This window comes from Littorina saxatilis, linkage group LG10 (assembly GCF_037325665.1).
Source record: "Littorina saxatilis isolate snail1 linkage group LG10, US_GU_Lsax_2.0, whole genome shotgun sequence".
Classification (NCBI taxonomy): Eukaryota; Metazoa; Mollusca; class Gastropoda; order Littorinimorpha; family Littorinidae; genus Littorina; species Littorina saxatilis.
Genome location: NC_090254.1, coordinates 21,435,756 through 21,463,031, shown reverse-complemented (window position 1 = coordinate 21,463,031; position 27,276 = coordinate 21,435,756). Strand labels below are relative to the sequence as shown.

General features: G+C 40.2%; 1 protein-coding gene and 1 long non-coding RNA gene across 3 annotated transcripts; one reads left to right on the top strand and one right to left on the bottom strand.

Annotated features, from left to right (window-relative positions):
• The first annotated feature begins 2,473 nt into the window (after positions 1-2,473).
• On the top strand, positions 2,474-26,998 carry LOC138978398 (uncharacterized). Its single transcript, XR_011459674.1, has 4 exons — positions 2,474-2,590; positions 22,718-23,495; positions 24,288-24,378; positions 25,388-26,998. It is a non-coding gene; the product is annotated as an uncharacterized lncRNA (long non-coding RNA).
• On the bottom strand, positions 9,755-14,271 carry LOC138978397 (uncharacterized). 2 transcript variants are annotated; one of them, XM_070351129.1, is made up of 4 exons: positions 14,034-14,271; positions 13,214-13,370; positions 12,754-13,012; positions 9,755-10,853 (listed from the first exon to the last, which is right to left on the bottom strand). In XM_070351129.1, exons 1-4 carry the CDS (start codon positions 14,205-14,207, stop codon positions 10,844-10,846), a joined length of 600 nt encoding a protein of 199 aa, XP_070207230.1. In that variant the 5' UTR covers positions 14,208-14,271; the 3' UTR covers positions 9,755-10,843. The 2 variants fall into 2 exon arrangements, 1 of the variants encoding a protein (XP_070207230.1); XR_011459673.1 differs by lacking the exon at positions 14,034-14,271 and having other exon boundaries at positions 12,754-12,941; positions 13,214-13,696.
• Positions 26,999-27,276: the final 278 nt, after the last annotated feature.

Below are 27,276 nucleotides of genomic sequence, written 5' to 3'. Positions count from 1 at the left end.
GAATACAGGCTCCTGGCAATATGGCATTAAAAACAAAATCATGCCGTCAAATAATAGACTATTGTGAGGCTTGACACAAAAAATGAAGTTCCAGAGTCAAGTTATGTCGTTTTTATATTTAGTCAAGTTTTGACTAAATATTTTAACGTAGAGGGGGGAATCGAGACGAGGGTCGTGGTGTATGTGTGTGTGTGTGTGTGTGTGTGTGTGTGTGTGTGTGTGTGTGTGTGTGTCTGTCTGTCTGTCTGTCTGTGTGTGTGTGTGTAGAGCGATTCAGACTAAACTACTGGACCGATCTTTATGAAATGTGACATGAGAGTTCCTGGGTATGAAATCCCCGAACGTTGTTTTCATTTTTTTGATAAATGTCTTTGATGATGTCATATCCGGCTTTTCGTGAAAGTTGAGGCGGCACTGTCACGCCCTCATTTTTCAACCAAATTGGTTGAAATTTTGGTCAAGTAATCTTCGACAAAGCCCGGGGTTCGGTATTGCATTTCAGCTTGGTGGCTTAAAAATTAATTAATGACTTTGGTCATTAAAAATCTGAAAATTGTAAAAAAAAATAAAAATTTATAAAACGATCCAAATTTACGTTTATCTTATTCTCCATCATTTGCTGATTCCAAAAACATATAAATATGTTATATTCGGATTAAAAACAAGCTCTGAAAATTAAATATATAAAAACTATTATCAAAATTAAATTGTCGAAATCAATTTAAAAACACTTTCATCTTATTCCTTGTCGGTTCCTGATTCCAAAAACATACAGATATGATATGTTTGGATTAAAAACACGCTCAGAAAGTTAAAACAAAGAGAGGTACAGAAAAGCGTGCTATCCTTCTTAGCGCAACTACTACCCCGCTCTTCTTGTCAATTTCACTGCCTTTGCCATGAGCGGTGGACTGACGATGCTACGAGTATACGGTCTTGCTGAAAAATGGCAGCTACTTGACTAAATATTGTATTTTCGCCTTACGCGACTTGTTATATGGTCGACTCGGGAAGTTACTCACCGCGTAATGTATGAAATTGCGTCATGAAGCTCAAATTCGCGATTTCGGACCGATAACTACAAACTAAGGGTTAAAAGAGGCCGATTTGCATGAAGGTGTGATGAAATGTTTTAGGATGAACGCTCTTTGTAGAGCCGTGGTGTAAAACTGGTACAGCAATTTCAAACCGGGTAAACGGAGCCTCGAAAATGATACCCACCCTGGTCTACTCATTTCATCCGTTATCCTCGAAAACATTGTCGCTGTTGAACAGATAATAAGAGAAGATCATTGATCATATTCAGGGAGATGCAATAATAATAATAATAATAATAATAAATGAGCATTTATATAGCGCAACATCATAACTTTACAATTATGCTCTTTGCGCTTGACACATTTAAAATTCAAACACAGTTATACAAGCATTTACATCTACATTCATAGTCAGCAACGCTTGATTAAAAGCATACACCATCAAACATACATTACAACAGATTCTTCCACTAATTAAGTAATAAAAACATGAATAAAATAGGTAGTAAAAACAAGGAAATACCAGCTGAATACCCGTAATCAAACAGAACATGTTATTAATACTGAAAAACAGCCCTAAATGTGTATACACATTATCACATTATCACTAAAACAACAAATACACTACATGTAGCCTACTGATGGACTGAGAAAACAAAATCAGGGGTAAATTTCTTGAAGAGGTGCGTTTTAAGTGCTCGTTTGAATGCTTGGGGTGACTGAGAGTGGTGGATGTGAAAGGGGAGAGAATTCCAGTGTGTGGGTGCGCAGAAAGTAAAAGTGCGTTGTCCGTATGTTTTGGTTTTGGTGTGTGGAATGGTGAGGATGCGACAGTCAGAAGAGGCACGGAGTTGTCTTGCTGGAGAATATGCCATTGGCATTTAAAGCTCTGCATTTGAAAAGATCTTACACATAGAGCTTATTAAACAATGACCACGAGTTGATTACTGGAAAATAAACCACGAGTGGGTATTTGCAGCCGCTTGGTAATTCACGAGTGTGCGGAGCACACGAGTGAATTACCAAGCGGCTGCAAATACCCACGAGTGGTTTATTTTCCAGTAATCAACGAGTTGTCATTGTTTAAGCTATTTATACAACGAACAACACGGGTCGAACATGCAGTCATGCAGACGAAATTTTGTAGGCAATTTCATTTCAGCCTAATCACTCAGAGTGTCAAATGCGCGTCATTCAAATAGTCCCTATTCTTTTACTTTATTCTTAGTCTCCGACTCGTCGGCATTATACTTGTCTCGTTTAAATATCGGACCCCATTGCTACGATTACAACACAATAGCGTTTATATAGCTATTCTGACATTACATTCTGTGTTAAAATCATGTTTTTGTCAGCAGCAAGAACCAGAATGGTCCATGATTGCAGACGACGGTTCCCTTTCCGCATGAAGCCACGGAAATAACCGAACATTGAAAAACCCACGGACATGTATTACGGAGAAAACTCGGGATAACCGGATGTTTAGCATTACGTCAATATGCTGGGAATCATATGACGTCATGACGTATCATGCTTGCCTACGTAGATTGTATGTTCGAAAGTCTGACTTCTGTTGTGAATTCGCGTGGTGAAGACTGCGGTAAATCTGTAGATGAGAAGACCAACATTGCACTATATAATGGACGTTCTATGTGACAGGAGAGTTTGCTGATTTTGTGTTAAAGGAAAAGTCCAAGGTTTAGGGTCACTTTTGATACGTTGACACTTTTAATTCATTAACCACAATTGTATGTGTAAAAATGAACACAGAAGCCCCAAAAGTATACTTTGAAACCTTTTTTTGCTGTTCCGAATTGTTCCACCGCGCGCGCAGTCTTGGCTCATGACCTTTTGCACACGTGTTTACTACGTCACACACTGCTCGAACAAGTATAGTAACCGGCAAGTCATAAATCCAAGAAGGTGTGGGGACCGACACAAAATAGGCTGGTTGTGGGGTCCGTCACAGAGAAATTAGGTCGAAAGTGGGGTCCGACACAGAAAGTGGGGACCGACACAATGAATTATGGGAACCGTCACGCCTACGTCACAAAAGTGTGGGGGGACCGAACACAGCCAATTTCACTGACTACTTTTGTTGTTTTTATTATTACGGCTGTTTGGATGGCCCTACAATCTTGAAACTTGGGCTGTCTGCTACAGACATGTTGAACTTTTTGCTGGACCACGGACAGTTCCAAGCAGGCATTTTTTGGTAGGATATTTCTTGCCGATGCTACGAATGATGCAGTTTTGCAGTAAAGTGGAAGGCATTCTACCTAATAACGGCTAAAATATCAAAAACCTTCAATCCAACAGCACCTAGGCATGTAGTGTAAACACTCACAGATCTAACAAGACCATTCTCAGAGAGCAACATTGCGTAATACTACCATAAATGGATGTTTTGTCCGCGAATTTTGGCGTGTGGGAACCGAGTGGGAACCGAACACAAAGGGTCAGGGCACCGAACACAAAGCGTAGGGGAACCGTCACAGTGTCACCGGTGTGGATTTGCAATCCAGTCAGCGGGTGGGGATTTGGTCTCGGTGAGACTGAAAGAGAGACAGAGAGCACGAGAGAGAGCGACAGGGACACACGGTGATTCAAGGCGCTGACAACTCTAGTAAAGTTGTCGTAACGAGGTACGCTTGATGGCCAACCGCTGACATATCAAACGCACATTCAACTAAGTCTCTTATTTATTTAGGATGCATTAATTCTCCTTATAATTATATGTCTGTTTGTCCACTATCAAGATCATTGGGTCGATGTACTCGTGGAGCCCTGCACTTGCAGGTGAAAGGACGGTTTTAGTGGCTTTGTTCCTCCCAGTCAGGTGTTGGTCTGACGTAACCACATCATTCACCTTGGAAACGGTTTTATTGTTGTAAGCACATACAGGTCTTTCACGACGGTGGTCGTCTTCCAGGCTGTCTTTCACGTCAAAATTCTTCTGTCCATTTTGTAACTATAGCATTCGATGGTGCCTTTTCCGAATAACTCCTAATATCCCCATGAACGTCTTGACTGTTAAAGCCCCTTTTTTGGAAAGTACTTTATTACCGCTCGGTACTGTGTTTCTTCATTTTTTAAGGCAGCGACAAGTAGACCATTCTAATGGTTGATGACGTCCTGGGCATTATGACGACTTTTATATTACCTTACAAGAGGCAGGTGTGCAAATGTGTGCCAATTTTGACAACTCTATATAATCTAATCTCCTTCATATGTAGGTTTCACATTTTTGACACAACCCTTGTCAAAACAAACAAAACAAACAAACACACTTGGAGTATCAGGAATGTGTATGTGAGTATGTACTTTATGTACATTCAGTTTTGTAAACGTAGTTCTGAATAGAGCACGGACTTGAACTACAGCGGAAAACATAGATCTGTATTTCTAGAGAAGGCAGGTGACTCTATCAAACCGTCAGTCTGGCATGAAGGTTGAACGGTGCGTTTGGTAAATCAATCATTAATGATTGTATCTAACTTATTAATAACATCTCATACGTGCGTCATCTGTGTTGTCCATAGCGTTGTTTACAATCGTGACTTAGATATGTTTTAATAGGATTCTCTACAAAACCAGTGTAGTGTTTTACTCATACACAGATAGGTAATAAAAAACGCTCGCGCTGGACCCGAGTACTCTTCAGACTGGCTCGCTCCCCCAGTATGAAAGTTTTTGTCTTGTGCACGTGGATTACAAACAAAAAAACAACAACAAAAATTATTTATTTATTTTACACAATTAATAAAATTATTAGAGTAAAATAAAACATTAAAACGTTCATAATAAACAATAGTAAACAAGAATTTAACCAAAAAACCATTGACCGCCCATGCCGGGAATCGAACCAGGATCACTTTGAACTCAAATGCCTACAGTGCTAACTTCGCTCGTTCATAAAATTAGGTCGCGCAGCACTCGAAGTGGCACACGCACGCAAAGCCTGGTGTCGCTGGCTGGGGAAAAACGGCGCACCACTGTCGAGTTGTTTTTATGCGGCAACGCATGTAGCCTAGTGGTCTCTGGATGTCCAAGATCCGACCTTCTTCGCCACCTTTTATTCTAACAGTATCACCAACTTTGAAAATGGCAATTTCCATGCTGGTCAACTTGAGCCGAAGATACAAAAGCAAACGACAGATCCTGCAGCAGACGACAGATCTGTAGCAGACGACTGATGAGACAGCCTTGTTCTATTGAACCATAGTTAGCAATCAATGCTCTAAAAGCGATAACACATTAACAAAACTATAAGCATACTGTTTTATATTAGTGTAAGTTTTATTTCGTCGCTCAAGATTTTGAATCAGGATGTTCTTGGGATTGATCTATTACAGATCAGTCTCTGGTGAGATGGTCCGAGTTGAAAGAAATGACGAAATGAATCAATTTCCCACATCAGTTTTACAAAGTTAAAGGTTTGTTGCGTGCATAAATTGCCAGTGCATATTTAATGACCTGCCAAATGGACAGTTAATGAAATCAGGCTGGGCCTGCGTTGTTCCAGGTTGCGTATGAATGGGCCGAGAAGCGTACAACAGCACTCGAGGAGAAGAACAAATGCACGCCATGTGCGGTCCATAGAACTGAAGAGCTGAATAGAAAACAGAAGTTAGCTTCCATCCGTGTTTCAATCATCGATTTGAAATTATTCTCACAATGTTAGCTGCACGATCTAACGTGTCACTTTAGAACGCTATGGCGGTTTAACTGACTCAGGCGGTCCAAATCTCTGACAGACGCAGACACAGACACAGACACAGACACACACAGACACAGAGAGACACACACACACACACACACACACACGCGCGAGCGCGCGCACGCACGCACGCCCGCACAAACTCTCACACACACACACATGCACACGCTCGCGCGCACACACATATATACACACACACGCGCGCACACACATACAAGTATCCCTCAAGGCTGGATCTAGGGATTGTGGAGGTCCTGAGTTCCGGAACCATGCCCCCCCTTATCCGGCAAATGTACGTTTTTTCTTTCAAGGATAGACCAAAACATTAATACCCCTCTCAAAAGCTACACTTAAACAGCATCTGGGGTGCATGGACCCCCAGACCCCACGCATGACCCTCCATTGTATCTCTGCCTTATTTTGGAAGTCCCTCCCTCTCACACAATACCAGCCCTGTCACACGTACTCGTATTTTGTGTTATCTTGGGACCATTCAAAGAAAATGTACCTTTACCAGGCATCCGTTTTCCGCATATCTAGAGAAGATGTACGAAATCATTACCGACTCAACAGGATCACGAGAATGGTAAATTATTTGAGATTATAAGACACATTACAAATAGAACTTCTAAAGCGTCAATCAAATCAGGACTAACACGATGTCATGATGTACTGGGATAAATGGTTCATCCACTTTCAACTACTCAGTCCTAGATTGATTCAATTATGGACCACTGTTATATTAAAATGAGAGCAATTAACAGTTTTTGAATAATATTTTTGTTTATAAAATTATTTATGAGTTTAAAAGCTTGAGAAATGTATTATTCAGCCTTAAATCCCTCACACAATCGTTGAACTTAACAACACTACAGGGCTAACAACAAACAAAGCACGTTTGAGAGGTTCTTGACGGCTTGAATGACTGATTTACAAATCGCTTCCAAATTTAACGACAGAAACCTTGGTCCAGGTAATCTTGACGCCTAAATAACATTTTGCACAAAAAAACCAATAACACTGACAGAACAAGTCATGTCCGTCACTCCATTTTTACATTTTGTGTGTGTGTGTGTGTGTGTGTGTGTGTGTGTGTGTGTGTGTGTGTGTGTGTGTGTGTGTGTGTGTGTGTCTTGTGTGTATACATGTATGTATGTATATGGGTGCGTCTCAGAATCTCGTCCTCTGTTTGTGACATTATCACCAAAAGTAAAATCTTCCCAGAAAACTTTGATAATACTATTTACACACTTCTCAGGGTGTACCTTTTCAGTTTAAACAAGAAAAAATATAACATTGCCTTTAGTTTGCCATATATTGAGCATTATTTGGACCATGTGTGCAAAATCACCCGTGTAACATGGAAACAATAAAAGACAAAAAAACTGCATTTATAAGGCTGAAAACGACTTTTATTCAGTTATTATTGTTGAATCACAAGCCATTATAGAGTTCAATATGAAATGACTACATGCAAACAACAAAATAATGTTTTTTTCAAAGTTCCATGCATTCGTCAAAATTTCAATACAAAAATGAAAATTAATGAATGATATCCTGATCAGAACATGTTGATACATGGCATTCATTCAGTCTTATTGACATTTAACCTTCACAATAGCATATATACAAAGATTTGTTGCTCTAAGACAAAATGTTAGAAAGTTATCCCAAAAGAATGCAAAATGGTCACCGATGTAACATGGAAACATCACTTTTGTAACAAAGAAACGGTTATGCTTTTTTCCACAAACTTTACTAAATGAAGCTGATTTTGCAACCAGATTCTTCTTAGGTAAAATGCCAAACACTAAAACAGGAACAGAAAGAAAAAAAAGCTGGACAAAATCAAGCAAACTTTGCCCCCAAAAAGAGAAACATTAATGAAAAGTTCATCACCGACGTAACTCGGAAACGAACAACCAGACATGTATTATAAGGTTTGACATGAAGAATGCAAATGTTCAAAAGTGGTTCATTCAATTGTTAAGACAATAAACCAAAGGCATTGGTTACATATAGAACAGTTGCCACTTGCAGTTAATTAATTTATTTTAAAAGAAACAAGAAATTCCTCCGAGGTAGGAAAAACACCCCCGTCAAAGGGAAATAACCTTCTCAGTTGGTGGCAGTGACTGAGTGAGAATGGTTATTTCCCTTTGACCATGAAGATGTCCCTCTATAAGTCCTTGTATAATTTTAATCCACCAATAACTCCCTAACCGTGTGTTTGACTGGTCCCAATTTTTGTAAGGACCGTCTCAGGAATGTATAGAACCTGTTCACCAAGTTTGGTGACGATCGGTCCGTTCATTCTTGAGATCTATATGCGAACACAAACAAACAAACAAACACATGGACCGAATCCTATACACACCCCTATACCGGGGGTGTAATAATGCCCCCTGGCATTGAAGGTGGGGTCACGAATCATGGTTGCATCAGATGTAGGGACTAAGGAAATATCATCGATCCCTGGAAAGCAATAGTAGTTCCCCTCCGGTTTCCTTCGAAGGAACGTTACCACCAGTTCATCAGGTCGAATCTCTTGCACCTGAAACATGCAAGTACCTGCGATTTCAACTAAAGATTGATGCAATATGTGTACTAGTTTCACTAACATGATATTGTTTAATGTCTATCAAGATTTTGATGCATCCACATTCACTGGCTAAAAACAAAATAAAGTAATTATTTTGTTCACACTTACCATTCCATTGAACATACAACTTTTACAATTAAAGAAAACATTGACACTTACCGTTCCTTTAAATGGATTTCGGAAATTTAATTTTGATCATAATTTTTTCTATTTTTAATTTTCAGAGCTTGTTTTTAATCCAAATATAACATATTTATATGTTTTTGGAATAAGGAAGTGATGTAAAATAAGATGAACGTAAATGTGGATCGTTTTATATAAAAAAAAAATTATTACAATTTTCAGATTTTTAATGGCCAAAGTCATTAATTAATTTTTAAGCCACCAAGCTGAAATGCAATACCGAAGTCCGGCCTTCGTCGAAGATTGCTTTACAAAAATTTCAATCAATTTAATTGAAAAATGAGGGTGTGACAGTGCCGCCTCAACTTTTACAAAAAGCCGGATATGACGTCATCAAAAGTATTTGTCGAAAAAAAGAAAAAAACGTCCGGGGATATCATACCCAGGAACTCTCATGTCAAATTTCATAAAGATCGGTCAAGTAGTTTAGTCTGAATCGCTCTACACACACACACGCACAGACAGACACACACACACACACACACACATACACCACGACCCTCGTTTCGATTCCCCCTCTATGTTAAAACATTTAGTCAAGTTTTGACTAGGTGAAATCGAAAGAAAAACTATTATTAACAAATGGTTAGCCTAATTTTTCACTTCATAGAATATCATAGCAGCAAAAACTCACCTTTTCTCGAGAACCTTGGGTGTTGATCACTGTCGTAACAAAATCACAGACTTCAGAAACATTCTCGAAATCTTTCTTCGCTGCTGGAAGCTGAACTATTTCTCTCTGTAACTGCGCATGCGTAGTCACCCGCACCTCTAAGTCACTACGCGCAAAATAGTTCTAATCTTTCTTCAAAACTCTGAACATTATTTGCAAAACCGTTCACCATCGTAACTGAATTTTGAAGAAGCATGTCATATTGCACAACTTTCAACTTAGTTTGCAGATGCAATTTTGAGAAAATAATACTTAAATAACATTTAGCTTAGCGATTTTCTATGCCCTTTCATGTCAAGATCGTGTTGAAGATGAATATGCAAATTCTAAAGTTCAAATTTAGGACTTGTTGCTGTTGCACGCGTGTGGAAACCTATGTTACGACAGTGATGGCAAACTTTCAAGCGATTAATTTCGTTTAAAAAAACAATTCTGTGGACAAAATAGCATTTCAACTGTCAAGTACACTTAAACCAAACACACATAACAAGAATAGCAGTCCTTGGACATTCTAAACGATTCTTGTAGTGAGGTGCAAAACTAGTTGATGGTTCATGTCACAGATCAGACCTCCATTTTTCACGCATCCAATCATTTCTTTCGCAAAACAACCTTCATAATAATCATGCAAAATACTCAGTTTTGTTTGTACTATTTCTTTATTCATTTTACTTCTCAAAAATACCAATATCATGATTTAAAATTCAGTATGTTTCAATTGTGGGCTAATTTGATTATGGCACACACAAAAGGTTCAGTTTCTGAGACGCACCCATGTATGTATGTATGTATGTATGTATGTATATATAATTATCAGTATGATTAGAGCTTGTTCATTTTTCTTAAGTTTTGACATCGGAAATGTACCTCATTGCTTAGAATGGGTGTGTAGCTGATGATCGTTGGTGAAAGCCTACAGTAATAGAACTTGGCGGACATTGGTCATAGTCCGATAACTGCCTGCATACAGTATACCTACATAACAGATTCCAACACAAATTTCTAAAGTGAACATGTCATATCTTTATATTTATGGATGAAGAAAAGGAGGTTTCCGCCTAACATTTATCGAAAAAAAGGAAGACATCTTCTGGAAGGTTTTAGATGCAAAGTTTCATGAAGATCTCAGCAATCACTTTCAAGGAATCGCTCCACACGATTTTCGTATGAAATTGTAATCTATTTTCTTGCTACGGGTTATTGATATATAGATTTTAAATATTTGCCTATATTATATTTGTGACAAAAATGCAGTGCGTTCAATGTTATTCTGGGATTGCTTTACACCACTTGTTTCTTTCTTGCTTTCGCAGGAAATACAGATATGTCGCCTACAGGCAGCTGGTGCGATGGTGTTGGGGTTTTCTAGGCAAAAGCATCAGGGTGCCTCTACCAGCTTGTGCCGTGAAAACGATCAGGGACACTTTCCCAGACGGAGGAAGAGTGGGGTTCAAACTCCCCCAGCTGGAGGGAATCGTGTGACCCTGTGTTGAACAGCTTCCTGCATGGTGGGACGATGGTACTGGGATGCCAGGTGGTCTGGTACATGGTCCACATGATCCCACAAACTTAGTTCCAGGTTCCTGGGGCTGTTGGTGTACTCCCGCATCAGATACTCTGTGAGCCGGTCAGCATAGCCTGTGCCCCGCAAATAGAAATACAACTTAAATCGATGAATTTGACTCAAGAAATAACTGTTTGTGGTGATATGCATCGGTATGAATGTATAACGGGTACATTAAATATACCCCCCCCCCTCTTGTGTTACAACGTTCACTACCTTTCTTGGTTAAATGAACTGCTTGAAGTTAAACTTTTAGAAATTTACCCTCACTATTATATATTTTTCTAATTTCTAAGATTTGATTTTGTTACATATCTTTTTTAGGACATAGAGTGGGAGTTCCACTAAACTCAGGTCTGTCAAAACTTTTGCATCAGATAGTGAATTTATGACTCAGAAACATACTCACAAGGGAGAGATCATTGAAACTGAAAGCAGAGGTTATTTGTGGAATTCCCCAAGTCTTCGTGCATGCGAGTGTCCGACAAACAAAACTGTAGCACGTTCAACCATCTTGACAGAAGGAACAAATACCCACGCTTCCAAAGTAGGTTAGAACTGTTGCAGAGTAGTACAGGAAGGTTTTTCACACTATAACTACCACTCTCATGAAGTTTTTCACTTCAATTGAAAGCCCATGATAGTGGTACGATATCAAAACAGAAAAGCTTAAAAAACAATGATACTCGCCGGGATTATTGTCGCTTTTCTACTCCTCAAAAACTCAGCTAATATTTCGGCTGTCACTGTTTACAGTCAGGATGATTGTGGGCTATATTTATAATGTACCCATCATCCTCTGTTTTACCCCACCCCGTGTCATCCGGGTTGCTCCAAAACAACATTGTCTGCTTCAGGAGCAGACGACATAGAAATAGTATACATCACAATCACATACGGACATGATCTGTTGCATAAATTCCCTTTTCTTTCTTTTTATCTTTTTTATATTTAGTCAAGTTTTGACTAAATATTTTAACATCGAGGGGGAATCGAAACGAGGGTCGTGGTGTATGTGCGTGTGTGTGTCTGTGTGTCTGTGTGTCTGTGTGTGTGTGTGTGTGTGTGTGTGTAGAGCGATTCAGACTAAACTACTGGACCGATCTTTATGAAATTTGACATGAGAGTTCCTGGGTATGAAATCCCCGAACTTTTTTTTCATTTTTTTGATAAATGTCTTTGATGACGTCATATCCGGCTTTTCGTGAAAGTTGAGGCGGCACTGTCACGCCCTCATTTTTCAACCAAATTGGTTGAAATTTTGGTCAAGTAATCTTCGACGAAGCCCGGGGTTCGGTATTGCATTTCAGCTTGGTGGCTTAAAAATTAATTAATGACTTTGGTCATTAAAAATCTGAAAATTGTAAAAAAAATTAAAAATTTATAAAACGATCCAAATTTACGTTTATCTTATTCTCCATCATTTGCTGATTCCAAAAACATATAAATATGTTATATTCGGATTAAAAACAAGCTCTGAAAATTAAATATATAAAAATTATTATCAAAATTTTTTTTTCGAAATCAATTTAAAAACACTTTCATCTTATTCCTTGTCGGTTCCTGATTCCAAAAATATATAGATATGATATGTTTGGATTAAAAACACGCTCAGAAAGTTAAAACGAAGAGAGGTACAGAAAAGCGTGCTATGCAGCATAGCGTAACCACTACCCCGCTCGCGCGCTCTTCTTGTCAATTTCACTGCCTATGCCGTGAGCGGTGGACCACGAGTATACGGTCTTGCTGCGTTGCATTGCGTTCAGTTTCATTCTGTGAGTTCGACAGCTACTTGACTAAATATTGTATTTTCGCCTTACGCGACTTGTTTTTCTTTCGTGGGGGGTGGGAATGTTTACAACAATGTACATGAGAAAAAGCGAAATTCGTGATTAAGCGTGAAACGGGACATTGGGCATTTCCCCATGTTCAACTAAGAAACAGCGACAGAAGATTCATGACAAAAGCTTGTACCTTCCAGTGATAACTGTGTCACAGCTCTCCTCGGATTGGTTACTTAGTTCCCAGTCCTCGTTTTCTCGGTCTGTCACCATTCCCTCCTCCTCGTCTGACTCGCTGACGGGCTCTTCCTCCATAACTTTGAAAAGATGTTCATGCACTGCTAGCGGTTGTCGGTTTCCTTTGGGTTCTTCAGGATCCGTCTGCTGGCAGAAGTCAACCTTTTTCATCTGAACAAGAGGTGCTGGGTGTACCTTATCATCAGTTTGTGACCCTTTAAAACAGAAAGAACACTTCATCCTTTGCAACTTTCATGCTCATAATAAAAACAAGAAATTCTATATTTAGCGCGCATGTGTGTGTGTGTGTGTGTGTGTGTGTGTTTGTGTTTGTGTGTGTGTGTGTGTGTGTGTGTGTGTGTGTGTGTGTATCAATGTGTGTGTGTGTGTGTGTGTGTGTGTGTGTGTGTACGTACACCTTTCACATTGCTGTGGGTTGACTGTCTGTGCACAGGCAAATATTTTGGTGACTGGCGGTTTTTCGTGACGGCGGCAAGTACAGCAGGGCTTGTTATGGAGTGTCCTTTTGTTCTCATCGTTTGCCGTTGGGAATCGTGACAGTTCCCTTTTCCTCTGGAAGTAAAAGAAGAAAGACACTTAGTCTAATGATAATTTGATTTGAAAGTATGCTTGGTCTGGTATTGTCTATTGACCTATTCAGAACATTGAAAATTGAAATACCCACTGAAAGACGTATGGATATTATCATGTGTGTATCCATGCGTAAGTTTCAACACATAAGCTGGTTTTACGTGTCTCAGTCAATGCAGACAAATCACATGCACGATTCTCACATCTCTCGTCTTTCAGTAGCAACAACTGCACGCTTACAATATATATTTTATACATAGTGAATTATAATTCAAGCAAACACTGTCAATGTCATGGATGTACATTTGGAGTTTGCGATCATATTTACCCCACGCTTGGCACATATATTGTGTAATGTCTCCACACAAAAAACTGACAACGTGTTACTCTTAATCTGCCGCGCCACCCCCACCCCTATCACCCCCACCCGCTCTTGTTCCTGCCCAGCCCCCATTTTCCACAGCTCAGCTCAGACCGTTATGCAACAGTGTTGCCTGTGGCGCTTCGACGTCAATACATCATCTTTGTAATCCAGCAGTAATAGCCGGACCAAGACACACTAATCTGCACCAATTGGCAATTCACATGTGGGTGCATGATCAAAACAAAAAACATCTACTACATCTACAATCAAAGTACACTGACCTTCAAGCAGCTTTGAACGGAGGGTACTGCCAATCGCGACAATACTCTTTTCGGTTGAAACCCCAACCTGTTTTGCTCAAAGTTGATGAAGTCGGTTTGCACGAAATGTTCACTGCAAATGAACCTGCTTTTGCCAGACACTTTTAAATGCGCACGCTTTAGCTGTGGAAACATCTCCCATTTCGATAACAAACTTAGGTTTTTGGTAGGAAATCTGTGGAAGGAAATGCCGCTTGTTGTTTGCAGTTTGCGGCTGCACACCTACGAGGCATTCTTCCGGACCCAGTTATCACTTTTACATATATATGTATGCATGAACACCACGCTGGTTGAACCAAAACAAACACTGTGACGTCACAGTGAACCGACGTCACAGTGAACCAAAAATCACGTGACCACAACATGACCCCAGGCGGCTTGTCTTGGTTAGCCCACCAATAATAAATGTTCAATTACAACAACAACAAAATTTTTAATAATTTTTAAAATATTTTTCCTGAGATGTTTATAACATTTGGCATTCGATATTCAAGCTTTTGGAGATATTTCAAAACCTTGGACTTGTCCTTTAAACATTGGAGAGATCGTCTGCTAGAATCAGAGATAGGTCGCTTCAGATTGCAGCTTCTGGAAATTTGCAAGGTTTGTTGCCTGTTAAAGAACTGGATTTTACACGTAATGTATGTCATGTACAGTAAGCAACAACAAAAACACACACAAAGCAAATGGCATCGTCTGTCGACTTGTCACAGAAAGAAACCTGGCGAGGTACATGCGTGTACTTCATACACGTCAGCCATTGTTGTTACAGTTTTGAGTCAACATTGTACGTATTCTTCCGCAACAGGGTCCAATCGTCTGGGTTTCAAATGTTCTAAAAATAAATTCTAGTGTTGATTATTTTTTAGCCCTCTTTATTCTTACTTCGAATAATCCACGTGTGATTTTTGGGTTTAATCAAAGTAGTTCGTTCTAATTTCTCACTTGTCTAAAAATAATCAACTAGATTTAATCCACCCCTCGGTTGCATTGCAGGAGTTGTATAAAAATATTTATACAACTCCTGCAATGCAACCGCGGGGTGGATTAAATCTAGTTGATTATTTTTAGACAAGTGAGAAATTAGAACGAACTACTTTGATTAAACCCAAAAATCACACGTGGATTATTCGAAGTAAGAATAAAGAGGGCAAAAAAATCATCAACACTAGAATTTATCCAAGCGGAGCGCGGGCGAAGCCCGCGCGTAGCGAGGTAGTTTTTTTTTTCATCTCCCAGCACTGAAAATTTTTTTGCCAAGTGGTGTCTGTCTGTGAACATTGTTCTAGAATTCATCTTTTAGCACAATATTAGCGACACTGTTTGGACAATTCTATTAAAATTAGGCGTACAAACTGATTTTGTTTCGGGGAATCCTCTCAGAGGATCAGAATTTTCATATAATATCATCGGAAGCTGTTACAACGGGAAAATGTGAAACTTTTGTCACTTTTTAACATGGAATTTCATCTTTGAGCGTTTCAAGCGGACTTTAATAAAATAGTTATTTGCGAATTAAGCAGCGGAAGACACTCACCGGTTCAACATGTGTATGGTCATTAAACCTCAAAACATTTCAGTAAGTGGTTTAGACAAACACCTCCGACATGTGAGGGTGACTGGTTTGTAGCTGAAGAGTTTTTTTCTAAAGTGTGTTCTAAATACAAATGACGTACTGGTAATGATGTAATGAGTTGTTCTAATCTTGTTCTTGGAACTCTTGCTGTTCCAAGCTTGTTCTTAGCAAGTCTTGGTGACGAGAACAAAGACTATCAATGAAATCTTTAGAAATAACCTCTGACAACGACGACGATGACGACGACGACGACGATAACAACAACAACAACAAATGACATCGACGACGACGACGACAACAACAACAACAACAACAACAACAACAACAACAACAACAACAACAACAAAAACAACAACACGAGAACAACAACAATCACGACAACGAACATGACAACAACAACACCAACAACTACGACGACAACTACAACGACTGGGTTATGATGACATCACCAATGATTTAAAGGCCGTTAAAAAATCGTTAAATCCTATTTCTTCACTGATTCTTATGAAATTTTAAAGGTAGGTTTGTTGTCCCCAACTTATTTTCACTCCATACTTTTCCAGAAGAAAAACATAATTTTGGCAGTTAAAAACCGTTAAATTTCAATTCTTCACCGATATTTATGAAATTTTGTGGGTAGGTTCGTTGTCCCCAACTGATTTTCACTCTATACTTTTCCAGAAGAAAGACATAATTTTGGCAGTTAAAAAACGTTAAATTTCAATTCTTCACCTATCTTTATGAAATTTAGTAGGTGGGTCCGTTGTCCCAAACTGAATTTTAAGACATACTTTTCCAGACAAAAAACCTTATTTTTGGCAGTTAAAAACCGTTAAATCTCAATTCTTCATCGATATTTATGAAATTTTGTGGGTAGGTTCGTTGTCCCCAACTGATTTTCACTCCATACTTTTCCAGAAGAAAAACATAATTTTGGCAGTTAAAAACCGTTACATTTAAATTTTCACCTATCTTTATGAAATTTAGTGGGTGGGTCCGTTGTCCCAAACTGAATTTCAAGACAAACTATTCCAGTCAAAAAAACTTATTTTTGGCAGTTAAAAACCGTTAAGTCTCAATTCTACACCGATATTTATGACATTTTGTGGGTAGGTTTGTTGTCAGATTTGACATGATGGCAGAATTGAAAGTGTGAGATATCCTGATGTTTCACAATTTATGCTGCATAATTCAGCCCCATAGGCGCTTGAATTTTAGGTGGAGTTGGGTTTTTTTCAGCCCAAACCAGTAACCCCCACATGGTTTTCATGTCCCTTTCTGAGAGACTTCAAGAAGTTTCAATTTGACGTCATGATTAGCCTGCCGCATTAGCAAGTATGAAAACACGTCATCGATGACACATTTTAAGACACAGAGAGAGAGAGAGAGAGAGAGAGAGAGAGAGAGAGAGAGAGAGAGAGAGAGAGAGAGAGAGAATCATGTACACACAGATGGACGACTTTGCTTGGGGTATGTACTGCCCGGCAGTACACATCTACTTTATTTTTAGAACATTTGAAACCCAGACGATTGGACCCTGTTGCGGAAGAATACGTACAATGTTGACTCAAAACTGTAACAACAATGGCTGACGTGTATAACTAGTCGACAGACGATGCCATTTGCTTTGTGTGTGTTTTTGTTGTTGCTTACTGTACATGACATACATTACGTGTAAAATCCAGTTCTTTAACAGGCAACAAACCTTGCAAATTTCCAGAAGCTGCAATCTGAAGCGACCTATCTCTGATTCTAGCAGACGATCTCTCCAATGTTTAACACAAAATCAGCAAACTCTCCTGTCACATAGAACGTCCATTATATAGTGCAATGTTGAAATGAAGTTACCGGTCTGAAACATTTAGTCGTTTCTTCTGAGACAATCCTTGTTCTCTTATCATCTACAGATTTACCGCAGTCTTCACCACGCGAATTCACAACAGTCAGACTTTCGAACATGTATACAATCTACGTAGGCAAGCATGATACGTCATGACGTCATATGATTCCCAGCATATTGACGTAATGCTAAACATCCGGTTATCCCGAGTTTTCTCCTAATACATGTCCGTGGGTTTTTCAATGTTCGGTTATTTCCGTGGCTTCATGCGGAAAGGGAACCGTCGTCTGCAATCAACGACATGGACCATTCTGGTCCTTGCTGCTGACAAAAACATGATTTAAACACAGAATGTAATGTCAGAATAGCTATATCAACGCTATTGTGTTTTAATCGTAGCAATGGGGTCCGATATTTAGACGAGACAAGTATAATGCCGACGAGTCGGAGACTAAGAATAAAGTAAAAGAATAGGGACCATTTGAATGACGCGCATTTGACACTCTGAGTGATCAGGCTGAAATGAAATTGCCTACAAAATGTCGTCTGCATGACTGCATGTTCGACCCGTGTTGTTCGTTGTATAAATAGCTTAAACAATGACAACTCGTTGATTACTGGAAAATAAACCACTCGTGGGTATTTGCAGCCGCTTGGTAATTCACTCGTGTGCTCCGCACACTCGTGAATTACCAAGCGGCTGCAAATACCCACTCGTGGTTTATTTTCCAGTAATCAACTCGTGGTCATTGTTTAAGCTCTATTTAATGGCCCCGGCAAGCCGGTTGGGTACCACATGAACCTAGTGACGGGAAAAAGAGGGGTAGGGCAGAGTGTTGCCTGACAATACTTGAAAAAATCAGCAATGGCTTGTCCAAATCAATTTAGAATATCGTCAGTGGTGACGAAACCTGGGTTAATTAGTTCCAATCTGAAACTAAACAACTGTCGTCTGTTCGGGTGTTTGGGGCTGGGCCGCTATTGCGCGGGGCCGCTATTGCGCGGGGCCGCTATTGCGCGAATCTAACCCTAACCCTAACCCTAGCCCTAACCCTAACTCTAACCCTAAAGATTCGCGCAATAGCGGCCCCGCGCAATAGCGGGCCGACCCCGGGTGTTTAACCAGGTGACCCAACCCCTGCCAAGTTCAAATAACAAGAAGCCCTAAAAAATGTTGTGCATCTTTCGTCGCTAGATCAAGGTATTTACACACTCTGACTCTTGAGGACAGGCATACAGTCACGTCTGACTGCTGTGTCCACCACTAATGCTCGAAAATATTCGAGGCTTGACATAAACACCGTCCAAACACGGGTATTCCAGGGCTTATGCTGTAACATGAAAACGCACCTGTGTATACTGCCTTTGCGACAACATATTTCTTGGCACCAAAGGGAGCACTGCTGCTGGTTGCATTCACCCTATTTTCTTGACATCTCCCCATGCTAGTTCAGCCTGTTCTCGGATTTTAAGAAATAGCCGCGGAAACACGGTTAGAGACCCCTGAAGACTCTGTCCGAGCCTTCACGAAGGCCATACCAGGGCCAGTATGCATGAGCAGGAAGTCAGCAACACTGGAAGTAGAGGCCTCTTTCGGAAGTGGAAACTCTCGAAGTTTGACTTTCCAACTGTTCACTATGCATGAACGCCGGAGTGTTGACTTCGAGAGTATTCGGTCAAGATCGCGAAAATTGGGGGAATCCTAACTAGTACGCATGTGTTTGTTAACGGTAAGCTTGCCGCGACCACAAGAAACAAATCTCATCGCGAGTTCAACAAGCGGCGAAGCCCTCAAGGCTCACGTAAGAAATCGACAAACAGTAACACAAACTCAATCACTTCGTCACACATACACACACACACACACACACACACACACAGTAAGCGGCATAGGTGACACTGTGCAAGAAAGCGAGACACTAGATCTAGATCTGAATGGCCGATTTCGAAGAAAAAACTAGTCTCGGCCCGCTAAAAATAACAATGACCGAGACTTTCAGTAATTCCTTCGCGTGACGTCTAACCCTCTTACGTCATAATATGACGTCTTCAAATGTTGTGACGTCTTCAAATGTTAAAGTTTCTACCACAGACATACATACATACGCACGCACGCACGCACGCACGCACGCACGCACGCACGCACGCACAGACAGACAAAAGTTAGCATCGCATAGGCTACACTTACGTGAGCCAAAAATGCGAACGTTGAGCACGCTGTTGTACTAACGGCGTTATTGCTGTTGATTTTTGAATGGTTCAAAGCTGTGTCTTGGAATCGAATGACTCCCTATGACAAATGACTTTGTTGGCCTGAATGTTAGGAGAAGAATAAATGATTATGTTGAACTTATTAAAATTTTTTTTGCGGGGAGCAGTATCCCTCTTCATTGATCTTTTTTTCTTTTCTTTTTTTCTGCTTTTTATATTAATGTTTCTACTTTAAATGTACTTGGTTATCAATACTATTTCTAAATGTATTTTAAATAACTTTTCTATATAACAAGTCCCTCTCAGAAATGCATACAATATCCAGAGGGGAACCATCTATATATCTATATATATATATATACGACTTGTGTCTGTGTGTGTGTGTGTGTGTTCGCGATGCACGGCCAAAGTTCTCGATGGATCTGCTTCAAATTTGGTGGGCATAATCAGGTACACCCCGGACACAACCTGGTCGATGAGAATTTTCAACACGTGCTCTCAGCGCGCAGCGCTGAACCGATTTTGGTTTTTCTGTTCATCTTCCCAGATCCATTCCCACTAACTCTTTCTTATCTTCTCCAGTGTTTTGCGTTTATCTCCCTTCCTTCGTGTGGCGTTAATCCATATTCCTGTTACTACGTTACTATTTTTAGAATGTCACTGCACTGTCCAGAACGCTTTCCTTGCACCCGTAAGTTGTCCTCACTGTAAAAGTGCAAAGGTCGAATCAATTTATAGCCACGCGAAAAATACATTGTCAGCTATCTCTATATATTTATAGATATAGATATACATAAATATATACGGCTTCTGTGTGTGTGAGTGAGTGTGTGTGTGTGTGTGTGTGTGTGTGTGTGTGTGTGTGTGTGTGTGGGCAACACCTGTGGACTGTAGAGTTCTGTTTGTGATGTGGTCTGGCGGCTTTGGTGTGTCTGTATGTTCGGGCCTTCCTTTGAGAAGCCATAACAGTTATTACAGGGCTTAGAAATAAGCTCTAAAATTCTCAATCCCGTTTGAGTGGACTTCGCCTTCAAAGGTGATTGTGGTGTTTCGGCACTCGGTTACATACTCGGTGCGGGTATTCGGCTTAACTTCTTCCCGGCAAATTTGGTGGGCATATTCAGCTAGACCGCGGACACAACCTGGTCGATGAGAATTTTCAACACGTGCTCTCAGCGCGCACCGCTGAACCGATTTTGGTTTTTCTGTAGATCCACTACATCCATTCCAAGTAACTCTTCCTTATCTTCTCCAGTGTTTTGCGCGTTTATCTCCCTTCCTTTGTGTGGCGTCAATCCATATTCCCGTTACTATTTTTAGAAGGTCACTGCACTGTCCAGAACGCGGCTTTCCTTGCATGTACCCGTAAGTTGTCCTCACTGTAAAAGTGCAAAGGTCGAATCTATTTATCGAAAAATCCACTGTCATCTATCTCTATATATTTATATATATAGACTAGAGGAATACCCGGCTTCGCCGGGGTGAATCGCGAGACAGAGACAGACAGCGTGGCCAAATGTAACCGAGTGCCGAAACACCACAATCATATTTGAAGCCGAAGTCCACTCAAACGGGATTGAGAATAACTGTTATGGCTTCTGGAAGGAAGGCCTGAATATTCTGTCACACACCAATGCCGCCAGACCACATCACAAACAGAACTCTACAATCCACAGGTGTTGCCCACACACACACACAAACACACTCACTGTGACACACACAGAGAAGCCGTATATATATATATATATATATATATATATATGTATATCTATATCTATAAATATATAGAGATAGGTGACAGTGTATTTTTCGCGTGGCTATAAATTGATTCGACCTTTTCACTTTGACAGTAAGAACAACTTCCGGGTGCAAGGGGAGCGTTCTGGACAGCGCAGTGACATTCTAAAAATAGTAACGTAGTAATGGGAATATGGATTGATGCCACACGAAGGAAGGGAGATAAACACTGAAAACACTGGAGAAGATAAAGAGAAAAACCCAAATCGGTTCAGCGCTGCGCGCTGAGAGCACGTGTTGAAATATCTCATGTCGAGTCCCATCGCTGTCGACGACGCCAAATGTAATCGAGTGCCGAAACACCACAATCACCTTTGAAGGCGTAGTCCACTCAAACGGGATTGAGAATAACTGTAATGGCTTCTGGAAGGAAGGCCTGAACATTTCAGACCCACACCAATGCCGCCGGACCACATCACAAACAGAACTCTACAATCCACAGGTGTTGCCCACACACACACACAAACACACAAACACACACACACACACACAGAAGCCGTATATATATATATGTATATCTATATCTATAAATATATAGAGATAGGTGACAGTGTATTTTTCGCGTGGCTATAAATTGATTCGACCTTTTCACTTTGACAGTAAGAACAATTTACGGGTGCAAGGGAAGCGTTCTGGACAGCGCAGTGACATTCTAAAAATAGTAACGTAGTAACGGCAATATGGATTGAAGCCACACGAAGGAAGGGAGATAAACGCAAAACACTGGAGAAGATAAGGAAGAGTTACTGGGAATGGTGAAATGAAGAGAAAAACCAAAATCGGTTCAGCGCTGCGCGCTAAGAGCACGTGTTGAAATATCTCAGTCGATGAGGTTGTGTCCGGGGTGTAGCTGAATACGGTGTAGAGAGAAAGGGGGAATGTACGTTCTGGCTCACCGATTCCGACAGACCCTAAATATTAACGCAAAATAGGCTTCTGGACTAAACTTTTACTAAAATGAAACATGCGACAAAATCAGAAAAATACTGCATAAATCCATACAAAAAAAAAATACAGTAAAGTAAGGTTGTTTTGAACCAATGCCGGGTCTGTCGGAATCAGTAACCCAGAACGTACATTCCCCCTTTCTCTCATACAACCACGGAAATTACAAGCCGTTGCAGGTGTTCAAGCTAAATAATCGTCTCGTATCGAAAACAAAAGCAGACGACAAATTTAGTCAGTTGGAGTTGTCTCCCGTACTCCTGTAGCATGCACTAGCAAACACTGTACAAAAGGAAGACGTGGAACTTGCGAAGAAAATGCGAAAAAGTGTTTGTGGGTTATCGTCCCTAGTCACATGCTGGCGGCGAAAACAAAATGGCGGATCGCGTAGGTACCGATCGTGTGCGAGGTGGTGGTAAATAATTGTGCTCGGCTTTTTGTTGCAAGAACGCCCGTTACAAACAGAGCTGCTTCGGGAAAACTTTCCACAAGTTCCCTACAGAAGAAAAAAGGTGGGTTGTGCAGTGATTATTTCATCAGGTTTACCTTCTTCAGAATGAGAATGCAATGGCTCGAGTCAACTCACTCAGTAGACTACAGCGTCAGCGAGTACTTACGACTGACTGTGAGTGTGAGTCAGCAGTCAGTACAAAACAACAGTTTACACTTGATGACAAACCCGTGGGCATATTTGCCGAAACCTTTATCAAACCTTGCTTACGGGAAAACTACAGTACAAAGGTACATCACTCATCCGTTTTGCGTTCAGGCAGAGCGTTAGATTTAGACTGAAGATCTGATTTAGCTTTCTTTGTCTTTCCTTTTTGCTTAGTTTAACAATAACATTGTTGTTTTTATTGTCAAACTAGGTGCAGAATATGGATGCAATTCACAAGGCGAGAGGACTTTGAAAAGCTGCAGCCAGCTGCTGTTCAAGGTCTCAAGCTTTGTATTGATCACTTTGAGGCCAACCAGTAAAACAATCCTGCAGAGAGGATCACTTGTGTGGAATGCTGTCCCGACATTGTTTGCAGTGCCCAATCCACCACCGAAGGTTATTTATTTATTGGTTTTAGGTTTTTGCAAACCAAAGAAGCACACTATTAAATGCAGGTTGAGTAATGACAAGTTTGAGGCTGATGTAAGAATTGAAAACAACAGCATTGTTCCCATCAAATAATGCCTGTTTGCATTTAGCGCAAAAAAATGATAAGGCCAACAAAAAAAAGTTACTTATTTTGGATCGACGTCCTGATTATGATGATATGATGAACTTATTTTGCAAAAAAACAGCCCCAAATGGCAAAAAAGGTATAGGGTCGGCGTCAACAACAAAAAAGTTGTATGTTTCTGGTCACCTGACCCTACCTATGTTTTCCCGACGACCCTAGACATTTTTTTTTGTTTTGCATTTTCAAAAATAAAAGGGGTATTCGAAAATCAATTGTTTTCCTGTTTTTCAACAAAATAGTTTAAAAGATGGTTTTAAAAAAAAAGGTTAGAAAAAAAATCTCCACCTTTAGTCATGTTAGGTCACAAAAAAGTCTGTTTAAGGTAACATAGGCCCCCCAAAAATAGCGTCGGTAGGTCGGCTTTTTAGTTTTGAATTTTAGCCATCTGAATATTTTAATTTTATTTTTTAATGCCCCCAAAAAGTCTAGGGCCGGTGGGAAAAAAATAGGGTCGGTCCGGATACCGTAAACAGATTATTTTTTGTTTTGCCTTACCAGAAACATACACTTTTTGTGTGTGGCCTAAGACCAATGCCATGAAATTGGGAGAAATGTTTCATTGTGACTGGGTGTTGGTTGTGAGTTTGTCAGTTAAAGAGCTGTGCAATTTGCAGGTTGCTAGTGGGAGGAAGCCACCATCGCAAAGGGTAGCTACAAATGAAGCCAGCACCGACCTGTCGCCTGATACACAAATTGTTCAACCAGGTAAGAGATTTTTAACCATGAAGAACACCCTGACATCAAAAAATGTTTAAACCCATCCATTACATAGTTGATAATCGCTGTATAGGGTGACGGGCGCTGGGGCGGGGTGGTAAGACGTCGGTCTATTAACTCGGAAGGTCGAGGGTTCGAATCCCGGTCGCGGCCGCCTGGTGGGTTAAGTGTGGAGATGTTTCCGATCTCCCAGGTCAACTTATGTGCAGACCTGCTAGTGACTTATCCCCCTTCATGTGTACACGCAAGCACAAGACCAAATACGCACGAAAAAGATCCTGTAATCCATGTCAGAGTTCGGTGGGTTTTAGAAACACAAAAATACCCCGCATGCTTCCTCCGAAAGCGGCGTATGGCTGCCTAAATGGCGGGGTAAAAACGGTCATACACATAAAATTCCACTTGTGCAAATAAATGAGTGCACGTGGGAGTTTCAGCCCACGAACGCAGAAGAAGAAGAAGCTGTATAGGGCGGATGCATGGATGGATGAAATTGTACCTGTAGTTCCCACACGTAAAGATGGGAAACATATCCTGTTAGAGGCATGGTTTGACAAGAAACAATTAAGTGGCTCTATTCCCATCTCCCCCCCCCCCCCCCCCCCCCCTTTCCCCGTCGCGATATAAGCTTCGTGGTTGAAAACGACGTTAAACACCAAATAAAGAAAGAAAGAAAGAGGCATGGTGTGTGAGGAGTTTACCTGGTACTGTTGTCCTAATCAATCAATCAATCAATCAATATAAAGCTTATATAGCGCGTATTCCGTGGGTACAGTTCTAATGGCCTCACCCATTCAGTACCAAACAAGGTCAATTCCATCATTGTTCCACATCGAATCCATAGTTGCTAATACACTTCATTTCTGGCCTGCCTTCCTACGCTATTGTTTATTTTCATTTTGTGATTGAATTACACATGTTTTAATTTCTTCCAGGTTGTAACTTGTTATGGTTATGTTATTTTATGTGTGTTTTGTGTGTGTGTTTTCTTTTTTAGATGACATTCAGGCGATCCTGGAGGACATAGGATGTAAAGCATCAAAGTCGTCATCCTCCCCATCCCCTCGTGAAGCGGAACTTCGGCAGAAGGTCAACAAACTGAGGAGCAAGGTTTTCCGATTAGAAAAGAAAACGATGGAACCCCGTGTAAAACGAGCGAGTAAATTAGCCAAGCCTCCCAAGAAAGACTTTGTAATAGAACAGTTGTCTCATATATTATCAGGCGAGGCGAGCTATTTTGCCATTTATGCCTGTTACATATTTACCGGTTATCTGCTGCTGTGTCCATTCCTGGCAGAGACGGAACGCATGTTACCAAGGAGCCGAAGGAGAGTCGATGAGATGAGAGAATGTGATTAACAATTGCCAACTCTCTCCGTACAAAGAGGGTCCAAAATTGTATCAAAATATAGATCGTAGGGAATTCAAAATAAAAAAAAAGAGACAAAACATGTACTTCGGCTCATAGAGCCTTCTTTAATTTTTGACTCAAAAGTCCATGCTCCGAGAGTCCTTTTTTTAATTTTGAATTGCCTACCATCTATATTTTTATACATTTTCAAAAAGATTCAACAGTCACCTTCCGTTATTCTTGAACTTGGCTATCCCAGCCTTACCTCAACATTCGATATTCCTGTGATACTTTTGACGTAAAATCAATTTTTACTGTAAAACACTTCGGCAAGAGGATTGGTCCAAGCAAACAAATAATAAACTTGTAAGATTTTTCCTGATATTTCCGATCAATTGCCTATGGTTTTATTTAGCTAAAAGATTCAAACGTCACACCTATGACCCATGGCTATTTTTAAGGGGAGAGTAGCATCCCTGGTGTGTTGTTTTTGATGTACCTTTTGGTCTGTTTACAGTAACATAGGCACACAAAAAGAGGGTCGGTAGGTCGGCTTTTCTTAATTTTTTTTTTATAACCATCTTTTTAAATTATTTTGCAAAAAAACAGGAACAAAATTGATTTTTTTTCTTTTTCTTTTTCTCCAAATGCCAAAAAAAAGGTCTAGGGTTGGCGGGGAAAAAATAATAGGGTTGGTCGGGATACCGTAAACAGACTATTTTGCTTTGTTTTGCCTAAGCAATGACTAACAAACTTTCTTTAGGGTCTGACATTGTATATACTATACAACTTTTTGGGGTATTAACTAAATACATGTATACAGTTTTTGATTCCTTTTATACTTTTTCACAAATTACCCCCCCCCCCCCCCCCCCTTTTTTTGTTGTAGTCTGCCCTGGGGGCGGGAGGTCTCCTAATTTCGGTTTCTAGGGTCATCTTATGCTTCCCCATGAGCTGAGAACTTAATTTAAAATGGGCCACGATTTTTTTATTTGTATTTTGTAATTGTGCCTTTGTCCAGTCACATGATTTCACTTTGTACTTAAAAACTTGGCACTGTCATCATTTTATTGCTATTTATTGTTCAGTTGTTCAGTATTTATTGCTATTGGGCATCAGTTGTTCAGTTGCCCTCTTTCGAATGAGCCATGCATGCATTATGGATGTGTTTAGCGAATGGGGATACCTCAAGCAATGTAAAAAAAAGAAACAATGTGAAGCAAACATATAGCACCAAATAAAATAACCGAATCAGAATGGAAACTTCTTCAGTGTATGTGTGTGTGTGTGTGTGTGTGTGTGTGTGTGTGTGTGTGTGTGTGTGTTTGCTGTTTTAAATACCGAAAATGTGAAAATAAAGCAAGTCACAACATGAGAAAGATCGACTGTACTAGTCATAACAAAGCAGGAGACAGTCTGGTCAGCATGCAGCAAAGGGGAATAACTCATATTTAGCCATTCTCATTTCTAAGCATGCCCAATGAGGAAGTTATCCTTCTTCCCATTGTAGTTTCTTTGGCACTAGTCAGTTTAGA

Bases quoted from the DNA above. Each gene is read 5' to 3' on its own strand.
- LOC138978397 (XM_070351129.1), bottom strand. From the start codon at position 14,207: ATGTTTCCACAGCTAAAGCGTGCGCATTTAAAAGTGTCTGGCAAAAGC. The intron at 13,371-14,033 runs GTCAGTGTACTT...TTTTACTTCCAG, and splicing joins CCGTTCAAAGCTGCTTGAAG to AGGAAAAGGGAACTGTCACG. The intron at 13,013-13,213 runs GTACGTACACAC...TCTGTTTTAAAG, and splicing joins CCCACAGCAATGTGAAAGGT to GGTCACAAACTGATGATAAG.